Source organism: Coenobita brevimanus, chromosome 27, assembly GCF_032717465.1.
Source record: "Coenobita brevimanus isolate Jiangsu-jjx chromosome 27, ASM3271746v2, whole genome shotgun sequence".
Classification (NCBI taxonomy): Eukaryota; Metazoa; Arthropoda; class Malacostraca; order Decapoda; family Coenobitidae; genus Coenobita; species Coenobita brevimanus.
Window position 1 is genome coordinate 1078785 of NC_136980.1, and position 13716 is coordinate 1092500.

Below are 13716 nucleotides of genomic sequence, written 5' to 3' on the forward strand. Positions count from 1 at the left end.
ATAGATATCATTGTTAAAGGCAGGAATGAGGATGGATTAAAATGTTGTTCTGTCAGGTTCCAAGGATGAGGTATGACAGGGGTTAGTGTGCCAGAGATGAGGATATTATACTTCATACTGCCACACCACACACTGCCCCACCTCACACTGCCACACCACACACAACCACACTTCACATTGCCCAATCTCATATTGTCAAACCACACACTACTATACTCCACACTGCCCCATCTCACACTGCCACACCACACACTTCCATACCACACACTGCCCCACCTCACACTGCCACACCACACACAACCACACTTCACATTGCCCCATCTCACTGCCACACCACACACTACTATACTCCACACTGTCCCATCTCACTGCCACACCACACACTGCCCCACCTCACACTGCCCAATCTCATACTGTCACACCAAACACCTTCCCACCTCACACTGTCGTACCACACACTGTCCCATCTCACACTCATTCAGAAATGCCACACACACACACACACACACACACACACACACACACACACACACACACACACACACACACACTGTAATCCATTTATTTATTCATTTATATTCAGCCTGTATATTTCGTTACCCAAGTTACTAAACAAGCCAAATTCAGTTACCACAGAAATATCAGACCCGTAAAACCAGAACAAATAAATGTAAATAAATAAAATAAATCGCTCAGGGACATGTATTACAGGATCCTGGTCCTGGCTTCTTTCTTGCTTAAAAAATAAAAATAAAATGAAATAAAAATAATAAATACTACTACTACTACTACTACTACTAATAATAATAATAATAATAATAATAAAATCGTTTCATTGATCTAACAGGATTTAATTTTTTTTGTCAACTAACTCACAAGATCTTTTTCTGTCAGGCATGAAAAAGTAAGAAAGATGAGGTGATCGAGGAAGAGAGAAGGAAGATGAGTTTTTATTTCTCTCCATCATCATCATCATCATCATCATCGTCTTTATCTTCATCGTCATCACTGTCATCATTATCATCACTATCGTCATTATTTGTCATCATCATCATCATCGTCTTTATCTTCATCGTCTTCATCACTTTCATCATCATCATCGTCATCACTGTCATCATCATCGTCTTTATCTTTATCATCGTCATCACTTTCATCATCATCATCGTCATCACTGTCATCATCATCATAATCAGTACGGCATCTAAATCATCATTAATTCTTCTTCCTCCTCCTCCTCATCATCATCATCACATTCATCACTCAACCATACTCCTCTTACTCTTCCTCCTCCTCATCAATATCATTATCAATAAATCATATAACTCCACCTCCTGCCCATCATCATCATCATCATCATCATCACATTCATCACTCAACCATACTGCTCCTCTTACTCTTCCTCCTCCTCCTCATCATCATCATCATCATCATCTTCCTGACCCTATTTCCACTGTCATAAATAAGGTAAGTACTGTAAGTAGACATGTAAATAAGTGAGGTAAGTGGACACGTAAGTAGGTAGGTAAGTGTGTCGGTATGTTAGGTAGGCTGGAAAGTAGGTAGGGATAGATAAACAAGTAGGGAGGTAGGTAGGTAAGGAGGTGGGCAGGTAGGTAAGTAGGTGAGTAGGCAGATAGTAGGTAGGTAGGTAGACAGGCTAGAGGGGAGGCTGGTAAGTAGGTAAGAAGGTAGAGAATTTGGTAGTTGGGTAGGTAGGCAGGAAAACAGGATGATTCGCAGAGAGAGAGAGAGAGAGGCAAACAAGTGATATATAAAACAGAGACAAGAACAGGAAACAAACGAGACACACAGACAGACGGACAAGTGAAACGTAAGGCAGAGAAACGGGGAGACAGACAGACAGACAGAAGAGGATAAAGACAGAGACAGACAGACGGACAGACAGACAGCAAGGTACAAGCAAGAAACAGACAGACACACAACAGGGAGATTTCGTCTGCCCCAAACATAAATAAAACAGAATATGCATAGAAAAAACGATCATTTACACTACTTTATAAACTCACTGTTGGAATATCTGTTAACTTGGGAGAGAAGAGTTTGTCGTAAGCGTTGAGTTAATCACCTAAGTGCGTCTAAAAGGTTAATCTTATCCCCACCTTGTGTGTGTGTGTGTGTGTGTGTGTGTGTGTGTGTGTGTGTGTGTGTGTGAGAGAGAGAGAGAGAGAGAGAGAGAGAGAGAGAGAGAGAGGACGAATAAGGGAAGAAATGTGTGTGTGTGTGTGTGTGTGTGTGTGTGTGTGTGTGTGTGTGTGTGTGTAAGTAAATCATTTAACCCATATTTAGCATACAAGTCCTCCACCAATAAACGATATAAACAGCATTCATCACACTTCCTCAATCAAACAGAAATTAAACTCCATAAGAATAATTCAATATAAACGATTTGGTGGTTGTGCCAAGGTAGTGACAGAGTGTGTGTGTGTGTGTGTGTGTGTGTGTGTGTGTGTGTGTGTGTGTGTGTGTGTGTGTGTGTGTGTGTGTGTGTGTGTGTGTGTGTGTGTGTGTGTGAAAATGAATGCTGTTAGGGCGAAGGTGACGGCTGGGCCCCAAGGAGCATAAAAGTATACATCAAGGACTCAGGAACACACACACACACACACACACACACACACACACACACACACACACACACACACATACTATCAAAAAATGAATTACATGTATTTATTTTTTCAATGAATATAATAAATGCAACAAAAAAAAATTAATCCCATTACTCTGCATTTATTATTATTATTATTATTATTATTATTATTATTATTATTATTATTTTTATTTTTATACCTTGTCTTTTCTTATATCATTTCTTTCTGTAATCACTAAAAATAACTCGAGAGAGAGAGAGAGAGAGAAATTTATAAAGTTCGCTTGACTTGTGCAGGCCTCCGAGGTGAAGAGAGGAGGAGGAAGTGGAGGAGGAGGAGGAAGAGAAGGATGACGATGATGAGATGATGATGATGATGATGACGACTGATAATAATGATGATGATACTGCTACTACTTGTGCTAGTAGTAGTAGTAGTAGTTGTAGTAGTAGTAGTAGTAGTATTATGGTGGTGGTGGTGGTGGTGGCAGTAGTAGTAGGAATAGTGATAATAGTAGTAGTAATAGTAGTAGTAGTAGTAGGAATAGTAGTAGTAGGCATAGTAGTAGTAGTAGTATGGTGATGGTGTAAGTAGTAGTAGTACTAGTAGGAAGAGTAGTAGTAGTAGTAGTAGTAGTACATTTCCGAATAATAATAATAATAATAATAATAATAATAATAATAATAATAAAAGAGGAAGAGGAAACAATGAAGATGATAAAAGAGGAAGGAGTGAAGGAAACAGGAATAGGCTGAAAGAGGAAGGGCAGGTGGGAGTGGAAAGCTGTAGGAGGAAGAGGAAGAAGAGGAAGCCAGGAAATAGTAAGACCTGAAGTGGAAAATTATTATTATTATTATCATTATTATTATTACTATTACTACTAATAGTTATTATTGTTACTGGTATTATTATTGTTATTGTTATTATTATTATTATTATTATTATTATTATTATTACTTATAACCTCTACTATTACTACTACTAGTATTACTGCTGCTGCTACTTCAACAACAACTACTACTATTATTAATAATAAAAATAATAATAATAATAATAATAATAATAATAAAAATGATAATAATAATAATAATACCACCACCATTACTACGGTACTACTAGAACTACTACTACTACCACTACTGAATTATTAATATTATTCTTATTATAATTATACTCAATTACGTCACGGTTGGATCTCGGCTCTGATTGGTCCACATACCCCTTCCAGTGACGTCACCAATGGATCTGTGCTCTGATTGGTCCACATAACCCTTCCAATGACGTCACCAATGGATCTGTGCTCTGATTGGTCCACATAACCCTTCCAGTGACGTCACCAATGGATCTGTGCTCTGATTGGTCCACATAACCCAGTGACGTCACGGCTGGATCTTATGTCAGGTCAGATTAAACAGGATACAACAGCGTGCTTAGAGAGAGAGAGAGAGAGGGGGGGAGGGAAGCAAAAGTGAATGTATATGACAACGGAAGTGAAGAAATTCGTGACATAAGAAAAGCAAATTATTAATTGTGAAACGGAGCGGAAAAAACAGGAAATGAACACTAAAAAAAGGTGATGATGAAACGTGAAGGTCTGAGTGAGAAAATAGAACATGGTGAGAAACAGGGGCAAAGAACAAAGGAAAAGAAAAACAGAAAAGAAAAAGAATGATTGAAAAGGAAGTATGAATGAGGTAAATATACACACGCACACAGCCATACATAATTACATACTTAGACAGACATGCTTAATACAGACACATGCATACAAATACATACATACACACTCGTATATATATATACATATAAATACATATATTCATATATATTTACATTCAATTCAATCATTTCCTGTGGCACCCCACGGGAAGCACAGGGCCTCGATGAACTCTCTCCACCAATATCTGTCTCTTGCCATCTCCTTCAGGTCCCACCAACACTCCTCTCCTGCTTCTGTTTTCATTGTCCTCAACCAGGTTTCCCTCGGCCTACCTCTACCTCTTCTTCCTCTAGCAGTCCACTCTGGCTCATCCTGTATTAAACCACCTTCTTTTCTACAGTATATATGTGCCCCAGCCATTCCCTCGGCCTACCTCGGCCTCTTCTTCCTCTAGCAGTCCACTCTGGCACATCCTGTATTAAACTGCCTTCTTTTCTATATATGTGCCCCAGCCATTCCCTCGGCCTACCTCTGCGTCTTCTTCCTCTCGCAGTCCACTCTGGCACATCCTGTATTAAACTGCCTTCTTTTCTAAATATGTGCCCCAGCCATTTCCAGCGAGACAGTCTCACATATCCTCGTACTGTACACATTTACACACATAAATACATACATTTATACATGCTCGTAGGCTACATATTTACATACATACCGCACATATATACACTGGGAACCCAAATCGAATAAAATGGGCAAAACTAGGCATTTTCAAAAGTTAATAAAGATGAATAACTTGGGGTTAGGTCCCACGAGCATCGCGACTAGGAGCCCATAGGCGGAAAGCGGTACACTAGGTACTCTTCCCACAACACCCCACCCAACGCCACTCTGGGTCTTAATGTGTGTGTGTGTGTGTGTGTGTGTGTGTGTGTGTGTGAGAGAGAGAGAGAGAGAGAGAGAGAGAGAGAGAGAGAGAGAGATACACCAATGAGGAAGACACAAATCACACAACACAAGGAAAAAAAGTTAGAGACAAAGAAGTGAGTCAGAATGAGCAAGTGAGCGAGTGAAGTGGGTGTCCTTGAATCCTACCAACCTACCTACCTACCACTCCCCCCAACCTACCTACCTGCCTGCCTGCCTCTCCCCCCTCCCTCCCTACCACCGTACCTGCCTTCCCCCCTCCCTCCCTACCTACCTGCCAAACTAACCCCCTCCCTCCCTGCCTGCCTGCCTGCCTGCCCAGTTCCCTCCCTACCTACATACCAACCTCCCTTCCTCCCGCCCCACCTGCCTCTACCTGCCTCACTGCTCACCAAGCCTGCCTCAGTCTGCTACCTGGCTCGGTCGAGGTAGCACGTAAGCCGGGGTGAGAGTAAGCCCGCTCCACCCGATCCACACCCCCATTCGCTCTCACACAAGCTCACTCACTCACTTTCTCATTCTCTCACACGTTCTAGCTATCTCACAGGCCTCTCTCTCTAATATCCGGCTCTATTTCTAATCTCCAGGTGAGAAAAAGGAAAATAAAAGGAGGCGTTAAATAATAAAAGATATATACGAAAATAAAGGCAAAAGAAAAATATTGAGGAAGACAAGGGAAGAGAGAAAGGAAACACCTGAGAAGAAAAAACAAAGACAATCAGCCAACACCTCAACAAAAATCAAAGCCAAGGAAGACAAGAGGAAGAAAACCGAAGCAACACAAAGCAAAGAGAGAGGCCCAGAGAGGAGAGAGGAGAGAGAAGAAAGAGAGGAGAGAGACAAAGAGAGAAGAGAGATGGAGGGAGGAGGAAACATGGGCGTAATGTTCGCCACTGTGGAGGAGCGGGTGGAACCGGAGACAGCAAGGGTGACAGGTGAGTGTTTTTATCTGAGGGCACTGGGTCACTGTGAATAGTAAGTCAGGTGTATTTACATGTGTTACGTCAGGTGTATTTACATGTGTTACGTCAGGTGTATTTACATGAGAACATTAAGTCAGGGGTGTTTGCATGTGACGTCAGGTGTGTTTACGTGTGAGGGTACTGGGTCATTGTGAATATTAAGTCAGGTGTGTTAAATATGGATATTAAGTCAGGTGTACTTACATGTGTTGTCAGGTGTGTTTACATGAGAATATTAACTCAGGGGTGTTTACATGTGTGACGTCAGGTGTGTTTACATGTGAGGGTCCTGGGTCACCGTGAATGTCAGGTGTGTTTACATGTGTTGTCAGGTTTGTTTATTAAGTCGTGTGTTTACATCTGAGAAAACTGGGTCACTGTGACTATTAAGTTAGGTGTGTTTACACGTGAGGAGACTGGGATGCATGATAATCGATGAGCCATGAGACAGAAGTAGGTCTCCTTGGTTACTAGTCAAATCAATCCTGCAATCGAATACACCTGGCCACCAACCGAGCTAAAAGGGGTTAGGTATCTTTGTCAGGATAGAAAGCAGTTGCTGTGAACCCGGTACACTGCAGGCTGAATTTGTCTTTACCCTGCAGTCCCCACGCGCCTTTTGGGGGGCGAGGGAGGTAGGGGAAGGATGCATAAAAGGGTAGCGGAGCCGCCCGGTTATATCAGTGCCACCACGAGAAGGCGTCCCATTCCACATCCTACCGTACTTCTCACTCCACATCCTACAGTGCTTCTCACTCCACATCCTACCGTACTTCTCACTCCACATCCTACTTCACACTCCACATCCTACTTCACACTCCACATCCCACTTCTCATTCCACATCCCACTTCTCACTCCATATCCTACTTCACACTGACGCCTGACGATTGCTACTTACATCCAGTGAAACCATTTTTATTTTATTTTGTTATCGTCTGTATCACCAACATTTACTGCATTCACTTTTATTGTTAACTTTATTGCCATTCCACCACCACCGTCATCATCATCATCATCACCATTTGCTAGTATCACCATCATCTTTTTATTATTATCATTATCACTACTTTTATCACTATCATTATCATCCCCAATTATCATCTTCCCAATCAGAACTGCCTGCATCATCATCATCATCAACACCACCCTACAAGTCTATACTCCCATCATCGTCTAAATTACTCTCCTATTAGTAATCATCACCACCTCATCATTTTTTGCCTCTGTCATTATCATTTCTATCATTATCATCATCCTACTAATTTTCAAGATGATGATGATGATGTCTAACCTATATCTGGTAGAAATAGTGAGTGAATGAGTGAGAGTGAATGAATAAATGAATGAGTGTTTCTGAAATAGGATGAAAAAGTAAGTGGCAGTGAATGCGTAAGGGAATGAATGAGTGAGTCAGAACAAGACTGAGAATTGGCGAAAGACTTTTGTGACTAAAAGTTATAATGAACAAAGATTTCTATCAGTCAGACGTGTTCCATCCTAGTTATTGTTCTATTATCCATTATTTTTATCTCTGTTAGTTTCAGTCTTCAATTTGTCATTCTCTACTAGGTTATTTAAGTGTGTTCTATAGTGCTGAAAATGCTTGTTCAACAGTGTCTAAGATCAGTGTGTTCTTGTGGGTTTATGGTCTTGTACTCCTTATAGGTTAAAGACTATGTTCTGCACACATACACGCACACAGACGCAAATAAACATACCCACAAACAAGTAGGCTACACATACGCAAACATACACTAGCAGACAAAACACACACTCACATTCATGCATAGACTGACTGACTGACTGACTTACACACACACACACACACACACACACACACACACACACACACACACACACACACACACACCATCTTTCTACGATTTTCAGTGTCATACCTTTCGCCAAAATCAGAAGAAATATTTTACGCAACATGGGAAAAAAAAATGCGAATTTAGGTTTTTACTTACGCTTAAATTTCACTGCCATTCCGAGACATGAGTATTATTTCTCAGTACTCTCTCTTATTTTATTAACAGTCTGGATATATATTAAAGACGTTAATTTCACCATGTGGAAATATGCTAGTAAAGAAGTGCTAAGAAAGGGACGAGAAAGTACCAGCCATGTTATTTAAAAAGCCCGCGCGAACGCTGTAGGCAGACGCTGACCCCGGCCGCCATCTTTGTTTACATCGCTTAGTTCCCGACGCGGCCGCATCTCTTCCGGGGCAGCCTCATTTTCCTTCATAATAATCTCCTTTAGTCTACCTTGCTGAGTAGACTGGCAGGTAGATCTGGTATTTATAGACGAATTAGCAAACTCGGAAGGTAAATTTAGCAACGAGGGCGTACAAGGACAGGAGTAGGCGTTCATTTGGCCTTCTTTTTTCCTGCAGTTTTTCTCTCTCTCTTAAATACTCGGCCAGACTTCCGGGGTTGGTGCTGTGTACATAAGGATGATGCTGGTGTGTACATGAGTACCTGCACGTACATGCTAAGTGGCAATGGTAGTTTTTGTAGTGATTGTCTTGGAGGACTTGTGCTAGTAGTAGTAGTAGTAGTAGAAGTAGTAGTAGTAGTAGTAGTAGTAGTAGTGGTGGTGGTGGTGGGATTGGTGGGACTATTATTATTCATTATTATTATCATTATTATTATCGTTATTATTATTATTATTATCATTATCGTTATTATATTACTATTATTATTATTATTATTTGTGGTAGGTGGGGGCGCTCACCATCTACTCACTCGATGTAGTGCTGCTCTCGGTGTCTGCCCTTTCCTCTCCATTCCTTCCTTCCTTTCTCTTCTGTCTTTCTTTCCTTCATTCTTTCCTTGTCCTTCCGCCTACGGGTGACTTTACACTCCCTCTTCTGTCTTTCTTTCCTTCATTCTTTCATTGTCCTTCTGCCTACGGGTGACTTTACACTCCCTCTTCTGTCTTTCTTTCCTTCATTCTTTCCTCTTCCTTCAGCTTGTGGATGACTCTACACTGAGTGACAAGCCAAACGGTTTCCTGTACACCAGGAAAGCATTTACTACGCTGGGTGGTAACCATATAACCAGATTTTGGCGCCTGGTGGTTTTAGTGGGTAATTATTGCGCTCCAATCGGATTAAGCCGGTGAAGGTTTATATCCAAGGGATGGTTGGGGTTGATTGCTCATGTAATGCCACTCAGGGATGAGTGAGGCTGGTCATCCTCATCTTAAATGTCGAGACCAACTGCCTAGCCCCGGGCTCCTACGCTCCTCATGGGGCAGTAGGATTGGACGATGGATGGGTACTATTATTATCATTACTACTACTACCACCACCACCACCACCACCACTATATTACTACTACAACCACCACCACTACCACCATGTCTGAAAGGAGAAGTTACTCGTATAGTGGTCGTGGCTGCATAATACGTAAAGTAGAAACTGGGCCCGAAGAAATGTTGGTAGAGGCAGTAGAAAGTAGACGTAATGCAGTTGTAGTAATTGTGGTTGGGGTGGTGGTAAAAAGTAGTGGTAGAGAATGTGGTGGTGGTGACAATACTGTGGTAGTAAAAACAGTACTGTGTGGATAGTGACTGTGGTGGTGGTGGTGGTAGCAGTAGTAGTAGTAGTGGTAGTTGTGGTAGGAGACACTGGGGGCAGATTGTGGTTGTTTTAATTGTGGTAGTGGTGGTAGACAGTGGTAGTAATTATGGTACCTGTTATATAAGATCGTAAATATATATAGTAGTAGTTGTGGTAGTGTGGTAATTATAGTAGATTATATGTGAGTAGTGGTAGTTGTGGTAGAAATCGTGGTAGTGGTGGTAGACGAGGAAGGAGTGGGGAGGGAGGTGGGTAGCCAATGAATGGGTACCTCGACCTTACCTACTTTCCTCCATCTCTCTCTCTCTCTCTCTCTCTCTCTCTCACCTTAATTACTCCATTTCCTATCCCCTTTTCCCTCCCTCCCTCCCTCTTCCTGCCCCCTCCCCGGCCCACACCTCCCTCCCTCCTTCCTTCCTGTCTGCTGTCTGTCTGGCCTGTCCGTCTGTCTGTCTGGTTTGGCCTGGTACCATTTCGTTTGTCTTTTGTCTATAGAGAATTCTGATTATACTCCTGTTCTTTGTTAATGCTTGATTACTGAGTTTGCTTTTCACACACACACACACACACACACACACACACACACACACACACACACACACACACACACACACACGTTTACAAATACTCATCCACGTAGACTGCACGTTTATAAACACACACACACACACACACACACACACACACACACACACACACAATCCAAACACATAGCAACCTACTCTTTTCAGGTACCATAGCAAGGGTAAGACTCTCTCTGAATACCAGCAAATATTCCTTGTTTTACTTGTAGATGCCAGAATATTTATAAATCCAGTGAGAGAGAGAGAGAGAGAGAGAGAGAGAGAGAGAGAGAGAGAGAGAGAGAGAGAGAGAGAGAGAGCGTGGAATGCCTCAGGGGGTCATTTTCGACCTTTTCTCTTTGCGGTCCACCTCACTCTCATTTGGGACAGGTGGACCCCACGAGAGAGAGAGAGAGAGAGAGAGAGAGAGAGAGAGAGAGAGAGAGAGAGAGAGAGAGACAGACAGACAGAGACAGAGACAGAGAGGGGTTTTATTGGGCTATTCTTTATTACTATTATTCTTTATTTATTATCATTATTTATCACCTGAGGGAACTGAGCCATTCTATTATATCAAGTGGCTCTAGGACATTCGATCAGGCTTATTTTTGAGTAAGGAATGAATCTCCTTGGTTACTATTCACATCCCTCCTTCAATCTGACAATACTTGGCCACCAACCCGTTCCTTTAGGTTAGCTGTAGGCTAGAAACGAGTCTCCTTGGTTACTATTCAAATCTCTCCTTCAATCTGACTACACTTGGCCATCAACCCCTTCGATTACGTTTAGTTTTGAGGCAGGAGTCTCCTTGGTTACTATTCAGATCCCTCCTTCAATCTGACGACACTTGGCCAGTAGCAAACTTTAGGATGGCAAACGAAAACAATGCGACTACAGTGATTATCAAAAGTATGGGTGGCGCTGATAGTGGCTGATGGTAATGATATTGGTTGGTGGTGGCGATGATGATGGTGGTGACAGTGGTTGGTGGTGGTGATGATGATGGTGGCAGTGGTTGGTGGTGGTGATGATGATGGTGGCAGTGGTTGGTGGTGGTGATGATGATGGTGGCAGTGGTTGGTGGTGGTGATGATGATGGTGGCAGTGGTTGGTGGTGGTGATGATGATGGTGGCAGTGGTTGGTGGTGGTGATGATGATGGCGGCAGTGGTTGGTGGTGGTGGTGATGATGGTGGTGACAGTGGTTGCTTCTGGTACCGGTAGCTATGATGTGGTGGTCAGTGGTTGCTTGTGGTAGTGGTGGCTATGATGTGGTGGCGAGTGGTTGCTTGTGGTAGTGATGATGATGGTGACAGTGGTTGGTGGTGGTGATGATGATGGTGGCAGTGGTTGGTGGTGGTGATGATGATGGTGGCAGTGGTTGGTGGTGGTGATGATGATGGTGGCAGTGGTTGGTGGTAGTGATGATGGTACTGTGATCTTGGTGGCAGTGATGGTGGTGGCGAGTGGTTGCTTCTGGTACTGGTAGCAATGATGTGGTGGTGAGTGGTTGCTTATGGTAGTGGTGGCAATGATGTGGTGGTGAGTGGTTGCTTGTGGTAGTGGTAGCAATGATGTGGTGGTGAGTGGTTGCTGGTAGTAGTGGTAGCAATGATGTGGTGGTGAGTGGTTGCTGGTAGTAGTGGTAGCAATGATGTGGTGGTGAGTGGTTGCTGGTAGTAGTGGTAGCAATGATGTGGTGGTGAGTGGTTGCTGGTAGTAGTGATAGCAGTGATGTGGTGGTGAGTGGTTGCTTGTGATAGTGGTAACAGTTCAATGGCTATTTAACTATTCCCATTTGCTTCCTTACAAAATTTTTTCTTGTTCTATGTTATCAGTGTCAAGAGATGGTATGTGATAAGTTACCGTATTTGGAACGGTTCTGTGTCTGTTACATTGTACTACATGTGGTTACAATGTACTCTTCCGTCCTACACTGTGGCATGGAGCATTTACAACTTATGTTACCGTTAAAGAAGTTATGTAGGAGTATGATGGTGTTACATATTATTTCTACAAGGTACCACTTGGCGTTACAATGTGCTATTCCATGTTGTAATGTCATGGAGGCGTTACAGTGTGCTCACAGTCGCTAGGGTGTGTTATAAGGCCATCACAACACTTTATAAGGTCAAACGTAATGCCAAGTTCCGTCCCAGCTGTTCTAAATCAGCTGATACACGTAAACATTACCACGTTGCCACATCTCCCATTCATCCTCCCTTCTCCCTCCCCTATTTATCACTCCTCCTGCCCCCCCCCTCCCTTCTCCTCTTCCCCCCTCCCCGCTAAGGATTTGGGAAGGGAAGGGGAGGTGAGGGGAGTGGAGGGGGAAGGGAATAGAGGAGGGGAGTGGGAATTGGAGTGCGAAATTTGGCAACGCTGATTACTGTGAGGGAAGGTCTGCTCGGTTGGCGAAAGTTCACCCAATACAGACAGACTGATTTGGTTTAGACAGCGACAGACAGACAGACACTGAGAGAGAGAGAGAGAGAGAGAGAGAGAGAGAGAGAGAGAGAGAGAGAGAGAGAGAGAGAGAGAAATTGAAGGCCAATAAACAGACCGCAGTAAAGAGACAGACAAACAAAACGACAGAAGCAGTGGCCTAGATCCAGACAGACAGACAGACACACAGACCCAAGCAGAGAAGCGGTACACACACACACACACACACACACACACACACACACACACACACACACACACACACACACACACACACACACACACAGTAACCAAGTGACAGATACTGAGAATTAGGCAGACAGAGATGGCTAGACAGGATGTGACCTAAGAGCAGTAGACAGCTTGACAGATAGATAGACAGACACAGACATAATATAGGCAGACAGACTAATATTAATAGATTAACAGATAGATGAACAGGGAGAGAGAAACAGCTACGGAGAGAGAGAGAGAGAGAGAGAGAGAGAGAGAGAGAGAGAGAGAGAGAGAGAGAGAGAGATCACTACAGACAAACAAACAAAGATAAAAACAACCAGAGAATTGCCAAGAAACAACAATTAAGCAAACAAACAAAAGTGAGCCTGAGGAAGTGGGCCAGCGTACAGTGTTGCCGGTTGGCGTGTGTGTGTCAGGTTGCGATGTTGCCACGTCTAACTTGTGGCTCAGATAGATACACTGATAGATAGAGATGAGACCAATAGATAGGTCGGTAGGAAGGTAGGCAGATAGATAGATAGATACAGAGACAGGGAGAAAGACATACTGAGAGAGAGAGAGAGAGAGACAGACAGACAGACAGACAGACAGAGAGGGGGGGGAGGGGGGTTGCTGCCACGGAAATCCCGCTTACACAAACCGGACCTAAGCGAAGGAAAATTCACCCCATGAGAGAGAGAGAGAGAGAGAGAGAGAGAGAGAGAGAGAGAGAGAGAATTTAAATGCT

General features: G+C 43.0%; 1 protein-coding gene across 1 annotated transcript in view; it reads left to right on the plus strand.

Moving 5' to 3' along the window:
* Window positions 1-6006: 6006 nt before the first annotated feature.
* Window positions 6007-13716, plus strand: part of LOC145394381 (beta,beta-carotene 15,15'-dioxygenase-like) — a 44160-nt gene continuing 36450 nt past the window's right edge. The window contains exon 1 of the mRNA XM_080268252.1: window positions 6007-6128. Within this exon, the coding sequence (XP_080124378.1) occupies window positions 6050-6128 (79 nt within the window). The 5' untranslated portion in view covers window positions 6007-6049. The remainder of the gene's footprint in view (window positions 6129-13716) is intronic.